General features: G+C 42.1%; 3 protein-coding genes across 5 annotated transcripts; 1 reads left to right on the forward strand and 2 right to left on the reverse strand.

Annotated features, from left to right (window-relative positions):
• The first annotated feature begins 404 nt into the window (after positions 1–404).
• LOC115149053 (nuclear pore glycoprotein p62) lies at positions 405–10,881 on the forward strand. The gene is made up of 13 exons (XM_029691533.1): positions 405–510; positions 1,459–1,755; positions 3,493–3,902; positions 4,026–4,106; positions 4,284–4,397; positions 4,526–4,630; positions 4,783–4,900; positions 6,601–6,745; positions 6,894–6,943; positions 7,081–7,215; positions 7,329–7,440; positions 10,311–10,377; positions 10,495–10,881. The coding sequence occupies exons 2-13, from the start codon at positions 1,463–1,465 to the stop codon at positions 10,584–10,586; spliced, it is 1,722 nt and encodes a 573-aa protein (XP_029547393.1). The 5' UTR covers positions 405–510; positions 1,459–1,462; the 3' UTR covers positions 10,587–10,881.
• A 2,221-nt stretch (positions 10,882–13,102) lies between these two features.
• On the reverse strand, positions 13,103–17,334 carry rraga (Ras-related GTP binding A). 3 transcript variants are annotated; one of them, XM_029691535.1, is made up of 10 exons: positions 17,187–17,334; positions 16,323–16,439; positions 16,064–16,163; positions 15,830–15,896; positions 15,520–15,742; positions 15,153–15,248; positions 14,957–15,079; positions 14,769–14,860; positions 14,543–14,658; positions 13,103–14,030 (listed from the first exon to the last, which is right to left on the reverse strand). In XM_029691535.1, exons 2-10 carry the CDS (start codon positions 16,347–16,349, stop codon positions 13,927–13,929), a joined length of 948 nt encoding a protein of 315 aa, XP_029547395.1. In that variant the 5' UTR covers positions 16,350–16,439; positions 17,187–17,334; the 3' UTR covers positions 13,103–13,926. The 3 variants fall into 3 exon arrangements, with proteins under 3 accessions (XP_029547395.1, XP_029547396.1, XP_029547394.1); XM_029691536.1 differs by having other exon boundaries at positions 17,161–17,334; XM_029691534.1 differs by having other exon boundaries at positions 17,027–17,334.
• A 415-nt stretch (positions 17,335–17,749) lies between these two features.
• On the reverse strand, positions 17,750–22,483 carry LOC115149056 (charged multivesicular body protein 1b). The gene is made up of 8 exons (XM_029691537.1): positions 22,299–22,483; positions 21,704–21,801; positions 21,465–21,611; positions 21,114–21,182; positions 19,182–19,289; positions 18,947–18,990; positions 18,768–18,840; positions 17,750–18,496 (listed from the first exon to the last, which is right to left on the reverse strand). The coding sequence occupies exons 1-8, from the start codon at positions 22,312–22,314 to the stop codon at positions 18,452–18,454; spliced, it is 600 nt and encodes a 199-aa protein (XP_029547397.1). The 5' UTR covers positions 22,315–22,483; the 3' UTR covers positions 17,750–18,451.
• Between the last annotated feature and the right edge of the window lie 86 nt (positions 22,484–22,569).

Genomic DNA, 22,569 nt, shown 5'->3' on the forward strand with positions numbered 1-22,569 from the left:
TTTTACCCTGCCTTTATGGGGTATTTAGTGTAGATTGATGACTTTTTTTTTCTTCATTCCTTTGAATTAATTAATGACGTCCAGTCGTAATATGGCCTGGGAAGAAGCACTTTTTTTTCGCCATCTGTAAAGGTCTACATTGAAGGGGGCTTTTCTAGAACCTGGTGAGTTTGCTGGAAGAAAAATACTCAATGTAATGTATTTTTCTGTACTTAATAAGTTAAATAAGTAGATACCTTTTTGAACCCCCCCCCCCCCCCCAAAAAAAAACACTGCAATACTACCAAAAAACTTATATATATATATATATATATTAATACTACTACTACTTGTCCTGAGTTGCAGCATTGTCCAGCTTCACACTCCATCACAGCAGATGGCGCTCTCACATTCTGGGCGTTTGTGGACCTGCCAGTGTTGTCGTTTTCGCAACCATAAAAGCGCTCGTTGAAACTCCACGCAGATAACGTGCGTTATTCAATTTAATTTGTTGTCTGAAGAAAACGAAAGGTATGGTTATGTTATACATTTCTTCAACGCCAGTGAACGAACATGTATACATTTGTTTAGCTGGAGGTTTAATATATGGCGTTTTGTTAGCCATCTAACGTTTAATTTGCTAACTCGTTCGTATTTTTGTAGCTAACCAACGTTAGCTGGCTAGCTAGCCAACTACAATTTGCTAGTTTGGTAACGTTAGCTAGCTAACTTGCCATATAGGCAATTTATTTGCTGAATGTCAACTGGCTAGATAACTTTCTCCCATTTGCTATTTATACATATGATCAGTGTAAAAATGCTAGCTCAAAATGTAGTTAGCTGGCTAAGTTAGTCTGTTAGCATGTTGCCAGAAGATACCAGCCCTACTGTTTCGATACGAACCCTACCGTTTACACCGAACTGCACAGGGGTCGGAACGCAATCATGTTAAATTATGGTTATATTAAGAGGCCGTGGAACCGGCGGAAGATGTACCGTTCAATGCAGGGATGAGATATGCTACTGTATATTACCTTTATCCACACTGTTCCATCGAGTAGATTGAAATACTGTTAGTTTTCTCGGAAAACCGAAATGTTCTGCCTCGTGCTAGTTAGCAGTAGCCCCCACACCCATAATGGAATGGGGTGTTGAGTTGAACAAGAAATGAGCTGATTGGCTGACACTGCCATTCCAAAATGTCTCTAGTGGCTATTGCAAACTAGCATGAGCCTCCAATGTGTTTTAATGTAACCGTGGTTGTGCTTCGACCCAAGTGCAGGTCCGTGTAAACAAGCGTGATGGTAGGGTCGGTATCTTCTGGTAGATTTTTATCAGGACAGGTCATTCCCATGTCCAGCTGAATGTCTTCTCTGTTTCTAGCCAAGCTGTGTTAGTGGATGAAGATGTTGAAGGGACAATAATGACATTGGTACGATATGTCATTGTATTATTCTCTCTTGTTCTCTTGCTGGATAGGACAATGAGTGGAGGATTCAACTTTGGACAAGCGTCCAATACTGGATTCAGCTTTGGAGCTCCCAAAACCACAGCTGCAACTGCCCCAGCCACAGGCTTTGGGATGCCAAGTGCTGCAGCTCCAGGTGGTGGCTTCTCTTTCGGAACCCCCAGCACTCCCCAGGCCCCAGTAGCTGCCCCCCAGAGTTCTGGGCTGTTTGCTATGCCCACCCAGGGTAGCACAAACCCAACTGGAGGGTTCAGCTTTGGGACCCCTGCACAGAGCAGTACTCCTGCAGGAGGAGGCTTCTCTTTTGGGTGGGTCTGTTGGATGATGTAGTTTGCATGAATGTTTGGGTAGTTATACTATCTTAGGGCAGCATTGATGGTGAGCTGAACAAACTCCAGAGTGGCTCAGTGCTAGAGGCGTTACTACGGTCCCTGGTTCGAATTCAGGCTGTATCACATCCGGCTGTGATTGGGAGTCCCATAGGGCGGCGCACAATTGGCCCAGCGTTGGCCGGGGTAGGCCGTCATTGTAAATAATAATTTTCTTAACCTCTCTGGGGTAGGTGGGATGCTAGCGACACACTATTCAACAGCCAGTGAAATAGCAGGGCGGCAAATTCAAAACAACAAATCTCATAATTAAAATTTCTCAAACATACAACTATTATATCCCATTTTAAAGATGCACAGCTCGTTAATCCAACCACATTGTCCGATTTCAAAAAGGCTTTACGGCGAAAGCATACCATTAGATTATGTTAGGACAGCACCTTAACAAGAAAAACCACACAGCCATTTTCCAAGCAAGGAGAGGTGTCACAAAAACCATAAATACAGCTAAAATGAATCACTAACCTTTGATCTTCATCAGATGGCACTCATAGGACTTCATGTTACACAATACATGTATGTTTTGCTCGATAAAGTTCATATTTATATCCAAAAAACCCATTTTACATTGGCGTGTAGTGTTCAGAAATGTTTTGCCTCCCAAAACTTCCAGTGAATGCGCACAACAATTTACAGAAATACTCATCATAAACATTGATAAAATATTCAGTTATTTAAAGAATTATAGATACACTTCTCCTTAATGCAACCGCTGTGTCAGATTTCAACAAAGCTTTATGGCGAAATAAAATTTTGCAATAATCTGAGTACAGCGTTCAGACACGAAACCAAACCCGCCATTTTGTGGAGTCAACAAAACTCAGAAATAATATTATAAATATTCACTTACCTTTGATCTTCATCAGAATGCACTCCCAGGGATCCCAGGTCCACAATAAATGTTTGTTTTGTTCGATAAAGTCCATCATTTATGTCCAGATGCAGGAAGCGTGTGCAAATGTCACGATGAAAAGTCAAAAAGGTTATATTTACGTTCGTAGAAATATGTCAAACGATGAATAGCATCAATCTTTAGGATGTTTTTAACAAATCTTCAGTAATATTCCAACCGGACAATTCCAATGTCTTCAGAAAAGAAAAGGAACACAGCTAACTCTCACGTGAGCGCGTGCCTCTGAGTTCATGTCATTTTCTCACTCATCGACTTCCAGGCCCTCTTGATCGCTCCATATTCACAGTAGAAGCATGAAACAACATTCTAAAGACTGTTGTCATCTAGTGGAAGCCTTAGGAAGTGCAAAATGAACCCTAAGTCACTTTATACTGGATAGGGAATCACTTAAAAAACTACAAACCTCAGATTTCCACACTTCCTGGTTGGATTTTTCTCAGGTTTTTGCCTGCCATATGAGTTCTGTTATACTCACAGACATCATTCAAACAGTTTTACAAACTTCAGTGTTTTCTATCCAAATCTACTAATAATATGCATATCCTACCTTCTGAGCCTGAGTAGCAGGCAGTTTAATTTGGGCACGCCTTTCATCCGGACGTCAAAATACTGCCCCCTACCCTAGAGAAGTTAACTTACCTAGTTAAATAAAATAAACTTGGTAGGTTCTTGCCTGTGTAGCTTACAGTAGGATTGTAATGTAGATCTTATAATGCGTTATTTTCTCTTGCTTTTGTCTTTAGGACTCCCATTGCTAAACTCAATCTGGGTACACCAGCCGCCTCTCAACCTGCACCGACTGGGCTAACTATGGGGATGGCGACCCCCTCCTCTGGGACAGGCTTTGGACTTGGTGGGGGTCTCGCCACACAAACCACTGCTGCCCCTGCAGGAGGGGGGTTCAGCTTTGGGACCGCAGGGGGGCTTGGAGCCCCTGTTGCCCAAACTCAACCCCAGACCCAACCTGCTGCAGCTGGTGGACTCTCTTTAGGAACTCCTGCTGCAGCCACCCAAATTATGGGAGGTGGGTTTAGTTTTGGTGCAGCCAAGGTCCAGGCCAGCACAGCCCCAGCCCCTACTGTAACCGCAGGAGGGGGCTTCTCATTTGGAAACAGCACACCTGCCAGCCTCTCCCTGGGGACCCAGCCCACAAGTGAGTTTTCTGGGCTCCTAGTCATCTGTTTATCAGATCATGGGTAATGTACTATAAATGCGATTATTACTTTACATCAGTGTTTTTTTGCATCCTGAATTATAGTATTTTGTCTTTACTCAGGTCTGACTCTGAACTCTGTGGCCTCAACAGCTGCACCAACCACAACCCAGGTTGGAGGATTCGCTTTTGGCGTCAAACCTGGTAAATGGGGGAATCGGAGACATTTGGGATATATGAAATGAATATCTGACAAATTGTAGAATTTGTTTTTGTTTTGTTGAAACAGTGACAATGTGCTGTTTTTTTAAAGGGGGTGTATGCCTGTTTTTAAACTATCAACCGCTATGAGTTTAAGATGATCTATTCTTTTCTCTCAAGCTACTCCAGCCCCGGCTGCAACTGCCCCGGCTACCCAGGCCTCATTAGGTTCTTCTCTTTTTGCTGTACCAGCATCAACAGCAGCTCCTGCTACAGCAGCAATTGCAGGATTTTGTGAGTTTTATTTCCTACTAGCGAGCTCTTGCTTGAAATATCAAGTGTTGGAAAACTTAAAAATAAGGTTAAATTGGCTTTCTGACATTCTGTGGTGGAATTTAATTTCCTGACTCTCTTCTGATTAGTGGGCGCTGCCCCGGCTGCCACCTCAACAGCGGGAAGTACCCTGGGCTTCATGCTCAAACCCCTGGGAGCAGTCACTGCCACAACTACTGCCCCAGTTGGCACAGGTACTGTTCAGGTTCACTGTTTTATCATACAGGATTATTAGAATAACTAGAGCTTGATATTGTTGCCTGTTTATGCAAAATTGTGTATATGGGGTTGTTCATGCAGTATTTTTGTATTATTGATGAATTTCTCACTGTAGTGTTTGTTTTAGCTGCCCCTACCACAACCACAGGTTTCTCACTGGCTATGAAACCTGCGGGTGCCATTGGCATTGGTGTAACGGCCCCCATCACTGGCGTAGCCACAACCATCTCTACTGTTACTGCAAGGTATTGCAGGGTTCAGCCTGTCCAGTTTATTACAACCACTCACTGCACTATCTCTCACTGTATTTGTATCCTCAACCATTGTATTTAGGGTTGGGGTTAATTCCATTTCAATTAATTCAATTCTGGAAGTAAACTGAAATGTGTGTACGTAGTCATGGAACACTATTAAAGTAACCAATGTTTAAATACTGTTTTACCCACTTCATATGTATATACTGTATTCTAGTCAAGGCTTATCCTATTTAACTATTGCTGTACATATACTGTATAATACAGATGTATCCATATGTCTGTACATCCCATCACATACAGTGCCTTCGGGAAGTACTCAGACCCCTTGACTTTTTCCAAATTTTGTTACATTACAGCCTTATTCTAAAATGTATTAAATTGTTTATTTTCCTCATCAATCTACACACAATACCCCATAATGACAAAGGAAAATAGGTTTCTAAAAATATTTTGCAAATGTATAAAAACTTAAAATATCAAATTAACATAAGTATTCAGACCTTTTACCCAGTACTTGAAGCATGTTTGGTGGTGATTCCAGCCTCGATTCTTCTTGGTTATGACTACAACCTTGGCACACCTGTATTTGGGGAGTTTCTCTGCAGATTCTCTCAAGCTCCTTCAGGTTGGATGGGGAGTGTTGCTGCACAGCTATTTTCAAGTCTACAGAGATGTTCGATCGGGCTCTTGCTGAGCCACTCAAGGACATTCAGAGCTTGTCTCCTTTCTCATGGTCTGAGAGTCTTTAGGTGCCTTTTGGCGAACTCCAAGCGGGCTGTCATGTCTTTTTACTGAGGAGTGGCTTCCGTCTGGACACTCTACCATAAAGGCTTTATTGATGGAGTGCTGCGGAGATGGTTGTCCTTATGGAAGTTTCTCCTATCTTCACAGGGGAGCTCTGTCAGTGACTATCGAGTTCTTGGTCACCTCCCTGACCAAGGCCCTTCTCCCCCGATTGCTCAGTTTTGCCAGCTCTCGGAAGAGTCTTGGTGATAACAAACTTCCATTTAAGAATGATGGCGGCCATTGTGTTCTTGGACCTTCAATGCTGCAGACGTTTTTTGGTACCCATCCCCAGATCTGCCTCGTCACAATCCTGTCTGAGCTCTACGAACAATTCCTTTGACCTAATGGCTTGGTTTTTGTTCTTACATGCACGGTCAACTGTACCACAGGTGGACTCGAATGAAGTTGTAGAAACATCTCAAGGATCATCAATGGAAACAGGATACACCTGAGCTCAATTTCAAGTTTCATAAAGGGTCTGAATACTTATGTAAATAAGGTATTTCTGTTTGTTTGATAAATTTGCAAACATTTCTAAACCTGGTTTTATTTCATCCATTTTAGAATAAAATGTAAAGTAACCAAATGTGGAAAAGGTCAGGTGGTCTGAATACTTTCCGAAGTGTGTATGTACAAAAGCTGAAGAACATACGCACATCCAGGTACTTTCCGCAGGTGCTAGAGTTGTAGGCAAACTAACAGAAAGGAAAGCCTGTGTGTGTACATACATTGCTCATCCTAATATTTCTTAATTCTGTTCTTTTACTTTTTTAGATTTGTGTGTATTGTTAGATATTACTGCAATGTTGGAGCTAGGAACACAAGCATTTCGCTACACCCCCAATAATTTCTGCTCTGTATGTGACCGATTTGTGACTGGTCCTTTACTCCTCTCCCTGCAGTGCTCCTCCAGTGATGTCATATATCCAACTAGAGGGTCTCATTAACAAGTGGAGTCTTGAGTTGGAGGACCAGGAGAGGCATTTCTTACAGCAAGCCACCCAGGTCAACGCCTGGGACCGCACGCTGGTGGAGAACGGAGAAAAGGTAAACAGACATGTCATTATAGTGGCACTTCTCGTAACTGCACCACTAGAAGCTAGGCAATGCTATGTGTTTTAATCTAATATGAAGTTGAACTTTGGGGTCTCTTCATGGCAGATGTTTGAAGGGCATGTTCATCTCGTTGTTACAGATCACATCACTGCACAGGGAGATGGAGAAAGTGAAATTGGACCAAAGAAGGTAGTGGTTAACAGCTTCATTTCTAATGTATTTGAATATATCAGATAATTCAGGATTCTGTCTTATAGTAGATCTATGGTAATTATTGTCAATGTTTATTGTATGACCTTGTGTTTCTGCTCTCTACCCCGTCCCAGGCTGGACCAGGAACTGGACTTCATCCTGTCACAACAGAAGGAGCTGGAGGACCTGCTGTCCCCACTGGAAGAGTCTGTCAAAGAACAGAGTGGAACCATCTACATGCAGAACGCAGACGAGGAACGCGAGAGGACGTAAGGTTTTACCAAAGGTCTTTCTGAGTGAAAACCAATGCACAGTGAACTGAATCATGACTATGGTTATGTGATATCTCATCTTTATGCAATATCTCCATCTCTTTCTGCAGGTACAAGCTTGCAGAGAACGTGGACGCCCAGCTGAAGAGGATGTCCCAAGATCTAAAGGAGATCATTGAACACCTGAATACATCCAGCGGGCCAGCTGATAACAGTGACCCGGTGAGAAGGAAAAACAGACCGATGTCTTTTGAATACCTTGCTGCCAGTGGTTTTACTTATGTAAATTGCCTGCATCCGCTATGGGTCCGCGGTCAAACCCCTCATCACTGTAAAACACTTATGCGAGCATGCCTTTCTAATTGACCTGGCCCGGGTATCCTGGAAGGATATTGATCCCGTCAGTCGAGGATGCCTGGTCGTTCTTTAAAAGTAATTTCCTCACCATCTTAAATAAGCATGCCCCTTTCAAAAAATGTAGAACTAAGAACAGATATAGCCCTTGGTTCACTCCAGACCTGACTGCCCTTGACCAGCACAAAAACATCCTGTGGCGGACTGCAATAGCATCGAATAGTCCCCGCGATATGCACCTGTTCAGGAAAGTCAGGAATCAATACACGCAGTCAGTCAGGAAAGCAAAGGCTAGCTTTTTCAAACAGAAATTTGCATCCTGTAGCTCTAACTCCAAAAAGTTCTGGGACACTGTAAAGTCCATGGAGAACAAGAGCACCTCCTTCCAGCTGGCCACTGCACTGAGGCTAGGTAACACGGTCACCACCGATAAATCCATGATTTCTCTACGGCTGGCCATGCTTTTCTCCTGGCTACCCCGGGCCAACAGCCCCCCCCCCCCCCCCCCCCCCCACAGCTACATTCCCGAGCCTCCCCAGCTTCTCCTTCACCCAAATCTAGACAGCAGATGTTCTGAAAGAGCTGCAAAACCTGGACCTGTACAAATCAGCTGGGCTAGACAATCTGGACCCTCTCTTTCTATAACTATCCGCTGCCATTGTTGCAACCCCTACTACCAGTCTGCTCAACTTCTCTTTCGTATCGTTCGAGATCCCTAAAGATTGGAAGGCTTCTGCGGTCATCCCCCTCTTCAAAGGGGGTGACACTCTAGACCCAAACTGTTACAGACCAATATCCATCCTGCCCTGCCTCTCAAGTCTTCGAAAGCCAAGTTAATAAACAGATCACTGACCATTTCGAATCCCACCGTACCTTCTCCGCTGTGCAATCCGGTTTCCGAGCTGGTCACGGGTGCACCTCAGCCACGCTCAAGGTACTAAACGATATCATAACCGCCATCGATAAAAGACAGTACTGTGCAGCCGTCTTCATCGATCTGGCCAAGGCTTTCGATTCTGTCAATCACCGTATTCTTATTGGCAGACTCAATAGCCTTGGTTTCTCAAATGACTGCCTCGCCTGATTCACCAACTATTTCGCAAACTTAGAGTTCAGTGTGTCAAATTGGAGGGCCTGTTGTCCGGACCTCTGGCAATCTCTATGGGGGTACCACAGGGTTCAATTCTCGGGCCGACTCTTTTCTCTGTATTTACATTTAAGTCATTTAGCAGACGCTCTTATCCAGAGCGACTTACAAATTGGTGCATTCACCTTCAGATATCCAGTGGAACAACCACTTTACAATAGTGCATCTAAATCTTTGGGGGGGGGGGTTAGAAGGATTACTTTATCCTATCCCAGGTATTCCTTATATATCAATGATGTCGCTCTTGCTGCCGGTGATTTCCCTGATCCACCTCTACGCAGACGACGCCATTCTGTATACATCTGGCCTTTTTTTGGACACTTAACTAACCTCCAAACTAGCTTCAATGCCATACAACACTCCTTCCGTGGCCTCCAACTGCTCTTAAACACTAGTAAAAACCAAATGCATGCTTTTCAACTGTTCGCTGCCCTCACCCACCCGCCCAACTAGCCTCACTACCCTGGACGGTTCTGACCTAGAAAATGTGGACAATTACAAATACCTAGGTGTCTGGCTAGACTGTAAACTCTCCTTCCAGATTCATATTAAACATCTCCAATCCAAAATCAAATCTAGAATCGGCTTTCTATTTCGCAAAAAAAGCCTCCTTCGCTCATGCCGCCAAACTTACCCTAGTAAAACTGAATATCCTACCGATCCTCGACTTCGGCGACGTCATCTACAAAATAGCTTCCAATACTCTACTCAGCAAATTGGATGCAGTCTATCACAGTGCCATCCGTTTTGTTACCAAAGCCCCTTATACCACCCACCACTGCGACCTGTATGCTCTAGTCGGCTGGCCCTCGCTACATATTCATCGCCAGACCCACTGGCTCCAGGTCATCTATAAGGCGGGGCTTTACCTAGCAAAGACTTATCTCAGCTCACTGGTCACGATAACAACACCCACCCGTTGCACGCGCTCCAGCAGGTATATCTCACTGGTCATCACCCAAGCCAACACATCCTTTGGCCGCCTTTCCTTCCAGTTCTCTGCTGCCAGTGACTGCAACGATTTTTGCAATTAGTTCAAGCTGGAGACTTATATTTCCCTCACTAACTTTAAACATCAGCTATCTGAGCAGCTAACCGATCACTTCAGCTGTCATCTGTAAATAGCCCACCCAATCTACCTACCTCATCCCCATATTGTTTTTATTTACTTTTCTGCTCTTTTGCACACCAGTATCACTACTTGCACATCTGCTCATTTATCACTCGTGTTAATCTGCTAAATTGTAATTACTTTGCTACTATGGCCTATTTATTGCCTACCTCACTCCATTTGCACACACTGTATATAGACTTTCTTTTTTCCTATTGTGTTATTGACTGTTTGTTTATTCCATGTGTAACTCTGTTTTTGTCACACTGCTTTGCTTTATCTTGGCCAGGTCACAGTTGTAAATGAGAACTTGTTCTCAACTAGCTTACCTGGTTAAATAAAGGTGAAAAAATGTATTTCTACAGTTATTCTAAAGCAAATACATCACATGTTCTAAACTGTGGTTACCTGCTTAGTTTATCATTTAGGGAAGAGGAAATGTGTAATTAGTTATGCTAACACTTCTTTTTCTCTCTTTAGCTTCAGCAGATCTGTAAAATTCTCAATGCCCACATGGACTCTCTTCAATGGATTGACCAGAACTCGGGTCAGTGTTTAACCCATGTGTGGTCTTGAGTAAACAACTTTTTAACTTGACCCTTGCTTCTGATAAAAAGTTGACATCCTTCAATCCATATTAACTCTGTAATATGTCTATCCTCAGTGCTTCTACAGAGAAGGGTGGAGGATGTGTCCAAACTCTGCGACAACCGACGCAAAGAGCAGGAGAAGACTTTTCGCATAACATTTAATTAAAGATTGCAATAATTATCAGAATGATATTGAGAATGTATATGTGCATTATGCAAGTTTGTTTCTTTTTTTTTAATACAATGAAGATATTTTTGAGAGGAGTTATGATAAAGATTTGTTTTTAATGCAGCATCAATTGTGATTTATAGAAAAATATTCCAAGCTAAGGTGTGTGTGTGTGTGTGATGCATTTCCCAAATTTCAACACTGGTGCTGGGCAAATAATTAATTCTGAGTAAATAAAGAGTTGCACACATGTGCTCCAATATGCTTTAGGGATGATTAAATCCGTGACACCGAAGATCAGCGCTGTAGTGCAATTTAAATGCAAATCAATCAAATACATGTTTATTTGTCACATGCTTCGTAAATGGGTCTAGACTAACACAGGTATGCTTGCTTGCGGCCCTTCTGGTGAAATAAATAATTGAATTAACGAGGAATAAATACAGTAACGATAACTTGGTTACAAACACGGGGTAACACCGCCGAGTCGGTGTGCAGTGGTACGGGGTAATTGATGTAGGTATGTACATATAGATGGGGATAAAGTGACTGACTAATCAACAGGATCGATGAACAGCAGCAGCGTGCAGTATTAAGAACACCGTAAAATTGAGTTGCACCCAATGTTCTAAAATGCCGCGCAGATGAACTATTGCGCAGAGAAGCACGACATTGAACTCAACTCTAGTCTTCTCCTTTAACACGATCAACGTTTCGGTCTGCTGTCGAAATTGTGCTAGAATCAACACAATACTAGCCACTTTCAATGTAACATACCGAAACTAAATGAACTAACTGCAAGGTATTCTCTTGTAGGCAGAGCGCGTTGGCGTAGGATTCCATTGCATTGACATGTACAACTCAAAGCCAACTTATGCGTGATCCGAATATTTGGTCGGAAGCGCCGTATGGACAGTGTGACGCAGTTGCGAAGTCTTTTGACGGGCGCAGAGGCCAAATTGAGCTGTTTACCGCATCGCTGTGCGCCTCTCAAATGTAACAACGCGGAGGTCTCCGTATAGCTCCGCGTTGACGGTGGGTGAGGGCAGGAGGCCTTGTGTAAACACAAACTCACTTACTTGACAATTTCCTTCATAACAGCTCTGCGAAGCGCAAGAAGCATGAATGCCTTGACTTCGGCAGAGGCCATATCACGGTAAATCCTGTAAAGTCAATGCAGACGGCAGATTGACCATGCAGCGCCTTTCAGCCCTACTTTTAATACTGGTGCACCATAACCAATCAGAGCTGCAGCTTTTCTTTTGATATCAAAGCAGGAGCTACATGTAGCCACCTGTGCACATTTGTTAATATTCTTTGCCAGTTAGTGAGTTATTAGCCCAGTTACAACTAATTTCTAATCAACAATGGGGGAGTGGTTGCTTCATAAGAGCACAAAATATGTGCATTTCAGGTAAATAGCTTTTTTTTTTGTCTTAAAGGGACAGCGTATTTTAAGATGGTCTTGAATAAGCTAAGTAGCCAATGGGCAGAGGGTAGCATAATTTGTCTGATTGCCTAATAATGGTATGGGAATCATAATGAAACACATGTAGTCACCTTGTCTGAAGGACAAGTGGATAAACAGGTTAATGTCAAGTCCTGCATGTTTTTTTTTCAAACATCTCAAGGAATGTAGGCCTACGTTGAACACCGCACATTTGCTGCTGAATGATAACAGCTATTTCCATGTTAAAACGTTAAGGGATGCATTTTCCCCATTGTTTTTGATGGTAGGCCACTCTGTTAGGCCTACATTACGATGAAATAGCCACAGTAGCTTACTTGGACATTGTTAAAACTGTTAACTTAAAGCAGGTACAGCCTCCGTGTTCACAATGTTAAAGTTAGCGCTCAGCAGACCTGAAATTTGCCCAGTGCCAGAAAAAATAGAGGGAACCTTGGTTGCACCCACACACCCTTTTTCCCTCAGAACAGTCTCAATTGGTCGGGGCATGGACTCTACAAGGTGTCGACAGCGTTCCACAGGGATGCTGGCCCATGTTGACTCCATTGCTTCCCACAGTTGTGTCAAGTTGGGTGGATATCCCACAGCTTCCCTGTGGCTCAGTTGGTAGAGCATGGTGTTTGCAACGCTAGGGTTGTGGGTTTGATTCCCGTGGGGGGCCAGTACAAAAAAAAAGAAAAAAAAGGGGGAAAAAATGTATGAAATGAAATGTATGCATTCACTACTGTAAGTCGCTCTGGATAAGAGCGTCTGCTAAAATGGGTGGTGGACCATTCTTGATACACACGGGAAACCGAGTGTGGAAAAACCGTTGCAGTTCTTGACACATACCGATGTGCCTGGCACCTACTACCATACCCTGTTCAAAGGCACATATAATTTGGCTTGATACAAGTCTTGATACAATTATTTACGGGAGTTGAAGCGATGGGACAAGACTAACTACCAATTGGATATCACAAAAAAGGGGTAAAAAGTACCAAAGAAATTTACAAAACCTACACCCTATTATATTCCTTGTCACATGTTGCAGAACACACCAGACTTATTTCTAAATATGTTTTATTTATGCATGAATGCACTATTCCAGGTTTAAAGTCTTCACAAAATGTGTTTTCCAGTGTTCAACAGTGTGTGAGATACTGTATTTGTTGAGCTCACCCCCCCCCAAGTTTCCATCACCTCAAAGCATTGATAACAGGTCTCAAACCCTGTTCCTGGAGCGCTACCCTTCTGTTGGTTTTTGCTCCAACCCCATTTGTAACTAATCTGGTTCAGGTTATCAACCAGCTAATTGTTAGAAACTGGTGTGCTATAGTAGGGTTTGGAGTGAAAACCTACAGGACCATAGCTGGAACAGGGTTTTAGAGCCCTGATTCATAGAATTCAGCATCAAAGCCTTGACTACATGATATGGCATGGAGACGTAGCACTCATCACATCCATAACGTAACACTAGCCTTGACAACAGCAGATCATTGTAAAGATAGTCACTTGACTCCTTTTCCTTTTTTAATCAACATACTGTGCTTACCATTTACAGAGTGACTTTGTGACATACCAAGACAGCATTGGTATCCCCTAACAGTAAAATATGAGCATTTAATAGATTTTTCTATATATATTTTTTTTTTATCTGACAGTTATGTCTGAGAAAGGCATCACAGTTCATGATACATGAGATCAACAAAGATTTGACTTAAAGGAAAACAGAATCTTCTGTAGGAAAAACATGTGATTGAGTGAGACAGGGTAGCACAGTGCAGGGCTGCTCATATGCGTTGGTCAAGGCTGGACCACAGCCTGTAGTTAGCTGTCTGTGGACTGATTGGTTCAGCTGGCTGGCACCCTCTGGGCCAGATGCAGTGCTTAGCGCATACGCATGGTCAGGCTGTGCTTTGGTCCATCCAGACGCTCCAGCTTCTCAAAGTGTTTCCTGGCGTTGCGGATGTTAATGAGTGTGGCTGCAGAGGCTATAAGTAGAGACAACATTATTTAGAGTGTCATGTTCACCGGACGTACTACCTTGTCCCAGATCTGCTGTTTTCAACTCTCTACCGCATCTGCTGTCTCGACCTCTGAATGCCCGGCTATGAAAAGCCAAGTGACATTTACTCCTGATGTACTAACCTGTTGCACCCTCTACAACCTCTGTGATTATTATTTGACCCTGCTGGTCATCTATGAATGTTTGAATATCTTGGAGAACAATCTGGCCTGTTATAAGCTCCAACCGGCACAGCCAGAAGGTGACTTGCCACCCCTCAGAGCCTGGTTCCTCTCTAGGTTTCTTCCTAGCCACCATGCTTCTACATCTGCATCGCTTGCTGTTTGGGCTTTTAGGCTAGGTTTCTGTATGTATAGCACTTTGACATCTGCTGATGTAAAAAGGGCTTTATAAATATATTTGATTGACTTACAGTAGATATGTATTTTCTCATGTACAAACAAGTCCTTAATAATAATAAATAATGGCTATACTTACGTATGGAGGGGTCCGACATGATCACCATAACATATGTATTAGAGGTGAAGACATCAATGAAGGCCGCAAAGTTGGAGTTCCTCACCTCCATGCTCTGGAAGGAGGCTGCCAGTTTACTGCAAACACCACAAAGTACTGCATCATGAAAACACCAAAGACAGAGATACCAGGTTGAGATGCAGTAAGGTCACCACAGAGACATGTTCTTTCTGGAGGATGACCTCACCTACAACTGAGCTTGAACTGTTTGATGATGTTGCTGATCTTCTCAAAGCGGTGAGCATCACGCTGCTCTTTGCACTGGTAGTGAGAGATTACCTGTAACAAACATTACCACCAGAAATTACATCATTTCCTACTCATCCAACCATCAGATTTTCAACAAAGCCGTTTTCAATAGCTAGCAGCCCTCACCAGAAAAGTGGCTCTCTCAAACAGAAGCACTTCATCTGCCTCAATGATCTGAGCAAAGTTACGCAGGTTTGTCTCCAGCTGCTGTACATTGGGGATCAGTTGGTAAACAATACTGGACCATGCCTTAAGAGAGAAACAAGATGTTAGACTTATCTGAGGGAACAGCGATAAACAGTCATACAGACAGAGCAGCTACCTTATACAGTGTTTCATCCCAGATTGATGTTCTGAAGCAGGTGCAAGCCAATGGCCTGGACAGACGCCTCAGGTCCTCTTCACGCTCCTTAAAGATCTGGAGAGAGGAAGGACAATCAGTCTTCCACATAGGTGTTAAGAGTTGAGCACACCCCCATGCTAAATAAATAGCCTCCTAACAGGTTGGTTAGTGGTGGAGCCCTCTGGCCATTTGAAGGAATGTCTGAGTGCCGCAAAAGTGTTAAGCCAGATTCCTAGTGAAATATGTCTTAAAATTCAAAGTGTGTATGAATAAGTGAATATGAGTTGATGCATTAAAACATTTAAGTGTCTGATTGGCATGGTGTTTTGTGTGAACCCCAGCTCACCAGGTCTCTCTGGTCCTCCTGAACCAGATCCATTTTGTGCACCAGGCAGAAGACCTTGGCGTCGGGGGAGTTCTGGAGGATCGCCTCCAGACAGGACTGGTAGTAATGCATGTCCTTCTCCAGCTCACGGCTCTCCACATCGAACACATAGATCAGCACCTCCACATTCCTGAATATGTTGTCTCTCTGGCTGGTGAAGTAGTTCTCCATGAAAGTGTCTTGTCTAACAGACACAGGAAGCAGTGTTAATACACACAGAGAAACACCCTACTGCTTGTCAAATGAGGCTGAAAGAGACTGGTTGACTTACCCTCCACAGTCCCACAAGTTCAAAACCAGATTGCCAAGGAATCGCACATGGGAGTGCTCCACATCAACTAAGTCGCAAGAGGATAGGAGAAAGAAAATTCAATAATTAGAATAGGGTGAGCATCAATGCAACACAACTTAGCTATCTGACAACAATTGAAACAACAATTGAAATGATTACATTTTCAACTGGCTTAAAAATGTATTTAGTTTAGAAACGTTAGCTAGTGCTTACTCGTGGCTCCAAGGCGGCGTGTGTCTCTGGCTATGTAATTGGCAAAGATGATCGATCTCATGCTCGTCTTCCCAGACCCACTCTTGCCCATCAGCAACACCTTTAGAGGACATCAACCAATTGCATATAAGAAGAATTTCTATAGGGGGACAACCACAGACTCCTACAACACTTCTGAGACCCAGTGTCAATTGTCACTGAAAATGTTGCGTTTCAATTCTTACAAATACCAGTGTAGCGTTCATTTTTATTTATCTACCTTTTTCTTCATGGCTGTGCTTGACATCCCCTTAATCTTTCAGTTTGCAGAATGTTGAAATCTAGTCAGTCTGACTTTGGCCCTCTTCAGCAGGCTTTCTGTTCGTATCACTTACAGCTTCAGCAGAATACATAACATGCAGAATAAATACAAATATGTCATTATCTCTAATGTTATGTAATTACTAGCTAGTATCACCCAAACTAAACAGTTGGTAAGGTCAAAAAAATGTTAGCTACATAATAGGTAAATTATCTAGATTGCAAGAGTATATGATTACTAGCTTATATGACACTAGAGGGCCAGATATAGCTAGGATATGTGAAAAATGTAAATGAAAGCATTTGCACTACCAGTTATACATTGCACAAATTAGCAAGTATTATTTACAAAAGGGGATACAGCATAAAGTGACATTTAGAAAGGGAAGTGTAGCTTTGGTATTGAAGTGTAGCCAGAGATGTACTATAATGTTGGTGTAGTTTGCTACGTTCTCAACTATCAAAAGAACTAGCTACATAAAACTAACGTTAGCTATGTACAACAAGCGAGCTAACGAACTTAGCAAGCTAATAACGTTAAACAACATTCAGAAAAGGTTTAGTTTACTCGCTTGCGATGAAAAATTGCTAAATTATTGACAAAATATTCAGTAACTATATAGTTATGTCAATATTTTCGATTTAAAATAGCTTATACATTACTTGATTTAGATAGCTAGCGAGCTGACAGGTCCATTGCTTGCTGTGTTTAAGCCTCCACAAACATGCTGATGCTAGCTAATGTTAACTGGCAGGCCCACAAAACATGCAATATCATTGGGTTACGATTATACTACCGACGGGTCATCTGATGCGTTATCACCTGAAGGGGCTGGTCGAGAATCGTAAAATAAAAACAGAAAAAAACGACTTTTATAAATATTTGGTTAGTTGAGTAGCTAGAGAGGTACATAAACTAACTCCACTGTCTACACAGCGTCTTAGACATTTCACGTGATTTCTAGCTGGGAGGGGGCAATTCACGTGACCCAAGAATGCGTAAGTGTGGGTGCGTTCCAAAGCGTCAAATTTTGGGGATATTTTTGTTGTAACGTGGCAAACTTCATCAGACTATATGTAATTTTGACACGTGCATTCAACATTTTCATCTTTAAGCCAGAGCTTTACTTAGTACCTGCACCTCACATGTTCTACTGCTTGAGCTCCTGTTCCTTTAATTCCTTTAAATAGAATATTAGCTCAAAAAGTATTGTGGAGCTCCTGCATTTAAATATAAACAGTACCAGAACCCAAAATGAGTACAGGCACCTATTTCGGTCCAAGTCAAGCACTGCTTTAAACCCTATTATTTTCAACATTGTTTACATACAAATAGGGTGAGATGTACATGGAAATGAGACTGAAAAAGATACATGGTACAAGAGGCTAAAAGTGTTATTTTTTATTTAACTAGGCAAGTCAATTAAGAACAAACTCTTATTTACAATGATGGCCTACTGTATAAAATTGTATTATTATCTATTACCCTAAACTGTGTAGTCACAAAAAAAAAACAACAACCCCAAAACTCGAGAGTTATCAAATGTAAGAATCAACCAACCAATCTCTTCATACAACCATGCCATTCTGATACAGGATAGGAGAACACATTTTTTTAAACACAATTATTCATGTGAATAAAATATCTTGTCAGGAAATGGGTAAATGGAGGGACACGGGTAAGAAACAGGAAAGAAACACATCATATAACATTGTAGTTTCATTTTAAGACACAAGAGAGGTCTGCCAAACTACAACACAATAAAAAATAAAAATACCTCCAAAAAGCATCAGATGGAGATAGAACTGATATGGTTGCAATATATTTTTTTGAAATCATGAATTTTCCATAACCAATAAGTCTGTGTTAGTAGGCTGGTGGCCTATATTCCTGTACCTTCATCCTCTCTATATAAAATAGTACATTTCGAACACCAATAAAAGGACCCAAGGGCAAGGCTCTCAAAGATATACATTTAAAGAGAAACTAAATGAGAGAAAGACATGAAAAGAACAGCAGGTCTTGGATTTTTATCCAGTTTAGGCCAGTTCAGGCCATGCTTTGAGGTCTCAGACTGAGTTCTTCCTTTACATTTGGTCTCGGAGTTTGGCAAGCCTTGAAGACAGTTCATCCTGAGAACAAAAGAAAAACAGGTGATATGTTGTTGCAGATGCAGTAAGTCAGACATCTCTAAAAATATAACTTTTTTTATTGTGTAAGAAGGGTGAGGGGTGGGGCTGAGGGCAATATTTCTGCAAGCCTGAGGCACAGCTACAATAATATTATCAGCAATATTATCATTGCTCTATTATACCGATAATTTATTTTAAAGATCCTGTTCAGTAGACAATTGAAAGTGTGGTAGGGTATATAATGGCTCTTGTTCAGGGCCTGTTTCTGTACCTGCTCTACTGATGCTACGCTGGTGCCCACTGATCCAGTCTGCCCCTGTGGGAGCTCCATGTTCAGGTCCAAACTAAACACAAAGAAACAGAAGCACAAATTGTTATACATTACATTTTCATCCTTTATAGACATGTTTTTTAAAGAATAGAGAAAACCACAAAATGAGGAACACTCACCCTGCTTCATCAGCCAATTCGTGCATCAGTGAATCCACTTGATTCTGAAACACATCACTGACTGTTAATTTCCATTGTTTGTGAATAGAGCAGAATAAACGAATCAAAAATAAATGTATCTCGTCATGATCTGCACTTGGGTGTGTATTTACTGTTGCAGACTTCAAATTAAAGGCCACAAATCTGGTCAAAGACCAAAGGTCTGTCTAGCAGGAGCACAGAAAAGCATCATTACCTGTGGTGTGGTAAGTGTGGTTGTGCTACTCATGGTGTCCTCCATTTGGGCTGTCTGCACATCCAATGTCTCAAATTGATGTTCAAACTTGTCCATGAGGCCTGAGATCTAGAGATGAGACATTCATTACCCAATTTCCCTCTCAGATTGTGAAGAACATAAGATGTATACTGTCTAAAAAAAGAGTGACACCTATGAAATAGCTGTATTTGACTAGCAGCATTATGAGCGTGCACACGCACAGCCAAGATTGCACGGAACTCCCATCTGTGCTTGCTCAAGTAAACAGCAAAACCTGGATTAAAAAAACACCTCGCGGCGCAAAGTCTCTCCCATTTTTGACCTAGATATTTTGTGTGCATGTTTTTTATTTTATTTCACCTTTATTTAACCAGGTAGGCCAGTTGAAAACAAGTTCTCATTTACAACTGTGACCTGGCCAAGATAAAACAAAGCAGTGCGACAAAAACAACAGAGTTACACATAAACAAACGTACAGTCAATAACAAAATAGAAAAATCTATGTACAGTGTGTGCAAATGTAGAAGAGTAGGGAGGTAGGCAATAAATAGGCCATAGAGGCAAAATAATTACAATTTAGCATTAACACCGGAGTGATAGATAGAGATACTGGGGTGCAAAATAGCAAGAGGGTAAGTAATAATATGGGGATGAGGTAGTTGGGTGTGCTATTTACAGATTCACTGTACACCGCCATCAGTAAGCTGCTCTGACAGCTGATGCTTAAAGTTAGAGAGGGAGATATAAGACTCCAGCTTCAGTGATTTTTGCAACTCGTTTTTTGCAACTCCAGTCATTGGCAGCAGAGAACTGAAAGGAAAGGCAGCCAAAGGAAGTGTTGGCTTTGGGGATGACCAGTGAAATATACCTGCTGGAATGTGCGCTACGGGTGGGTGTTGCTATGGTGACCAGTGAGCTGAGATAAGGCAGGGCTTTACCTAGCAAAGACTTATAGATGATTTAGAGCCAGTGGGTTTGGCGACAAATATGACAAAACAGATGGCACTGTGATAGACTACATCCAGTTTGCTGAGTAGTGTTGGAGGCTATTTTGTAAATGACATCGCGAAAGTCAAGTATCGGTAGGATAGTCAGTTTTACGAGGGTATGTTTGGCAGCATGAGTGAAGGAGGCTTTGTTGTGAAATAGGAAGCCGATTCTAGATTTAAATTTTGGATTGGAGATGCTTAATATGAGTCTGGAAGGAGAATTTACAGTTCAACCAGACACCTATGCATTTGTAGTTTTCCACATATTCTAGGTCAGAACCGTCCAGAGTACTGATGCTAGTCGGGTGGGAGGGTGTGGGCAGCAATCGGATGAAGAGCATGCACTTAGAGCATTTAAGAGCAGTTGGAGGCCACGGAAGGAGTGTTGTATGGCGTAGAAGCTCGTTTGGAGGTTTGTTAGCACAGTGTCCAAAGAAGGGCCAGATGTATACAGAATGATGTCGTCTGCGTAGAGGTGGATCATAGAATCACCAGCAGCAAGAGCGACATTATTGATGAATACAGAGAAAAGAGTCAGCCCGAGAATTGAACCCTGTGGCACCCCCATAGAGACTGCCAGAGGTTCGGACAACAGGCCTTCCGATTTGACACACTGAACTCTATCTGAAAAGTAGTTGGTGAACCAGGCGATGCAGTCATTTGAGAAGCCAAGGCTATTGAGTCTGCCGATAAGAAGGCGGTGATTGACAAGAGTCAAGCCTTGGCCAGGTCGATGAAGACGGCTGTACTGATATGGAGGCTGTGTGTGACATTTTAAAATGTATGTAGTTCTGTCCTTGAGCTGTTCTTATCTATTAATGTTCTGTATTGTGCCATGTTTCATGTTTTGCGTGGAAGAATAGCTGCTGGTTTTGCAACAGCTAATGGGGATCCTAATAAAATACAAAAATACACACGTTACCTTCTCCAGGTTCATACTCTTCAGCGTGGCATCCATGCCTTTCACCACCCCAGCCATAGATTTAGTGACCTGTAGAATTAACCAACATTACTTAAATAGAAAGGTACCTTGCTGTGTGGTTGGACACAGCCATTGTTGCCGTAGTTACCTTGCACTTTCACACAACATTGCACCAAATTTTCCCTTCAAAGTAAAAAAGTGTGGAACCATCTTAAGCAGAATAAGTGTCTCCATTTTGAACATCCAAACCAGTGTTTTATGTGTTGTAAAGTGTGAACAAATGTTTATCTAGAAAACAAGAACGTCGCTGTGTGAAGTCTCGTAGGGCGTAGGTATATATAACAACTGCACCTTGTTCATTGTGACTGCTGTTTGGACCCTGGAGGCCACTGCATCGATCCGAGCGCTCATCCTAAGGAAGTTGACCGACTGGTTCTTCTGTCTGATGGCGTTTTCCGCATGGATCCGTGCCACTTCCACATTTCCTTTTTGGATAGCCTATGGCAAGGATAAAGGTTCAGTATCCCTACATTCTCAGTTAATATGTTCAGAGTTAAGGGATTGACTAATGATGTAAAAAGCCTACTTACTTTTTTGACTTTGGCCTTCTCTGCCTTTTCCTCTTTGTCACATTTCTTAGAGTTTCGTTGCAGTTCTTTGGCTGAAAACTTTAGATTGAAGAGATGCTCTGTGATGGGAAGTTAAAGACTGTTTCAAAATTGTCATACATAAATGAAACCTAAAGTCTCAGTATTTGTGCCCCTTTCTTCGTACCCTCTTTACAAACAAACTTTACTCGATGGTGACGTGCTTCCACCACAGAACTGAAATACCTGTGATGTAGACATGTGAATAAGCTGTAAATGCCAGCCATGTTACCAGGCACTGGGTGTCTTCAGACTAGTAAAATTGTTTACTAAACTGGTTGTGTATTTATAGATTATGCCTACTTTGGCAGATGTTGTTACAATATCAATAATTGCAAACAAGCGTTTACCTTTGTCACCAAGCAATCCAAGTATAAACTGTATGCTTAAATACAAATCTAAACCTGATAGCTATAAATGTATTTTAAAATCCTATTCAGACGAGGCTTTATCGTGAACTAAACAACAGAGGCCTTCCTTGTCTACCTATATTTCCTGGTGCCATTTCCACGCCTAGCAAACACTCTCGAAAGGATACTATCCATATTCGACATGCTGGTAGGGTCCTTGATGGTCCAAGAATGAATGTCTTGTTATTGCTCTTATTCTTCTCGATTTAGACGTAATGTAGCACTTGCTTTTCTTATTTTAATCTTACTATCGTTGATACTTCCGGGCACACTACCCAAATATGACGTCATCATCACATGTTCAGGAGGTGCGTTCAGTGCGTTGCATTTGACGTCACTAACAACCCACCCCCCCAAAATATTTTATTTCTGTCAGTGGATGTCTGAATGGACGTGTAA

The sequence above is a fragment of the Salmo trutta genome, chromosome 15 (assembly GCF_901001165.1).
Source record: "Salmo trutta chromosome 15, fSalTru1.1, whole genome shotgun sequence".
In the NCBI taxonomy this organism is placed as follows: Eukaryota; Metazoa; Chordata; class Actinopteri; order Salmoniformes; family Salmonidae; genus Salmo; species Salmo trutta.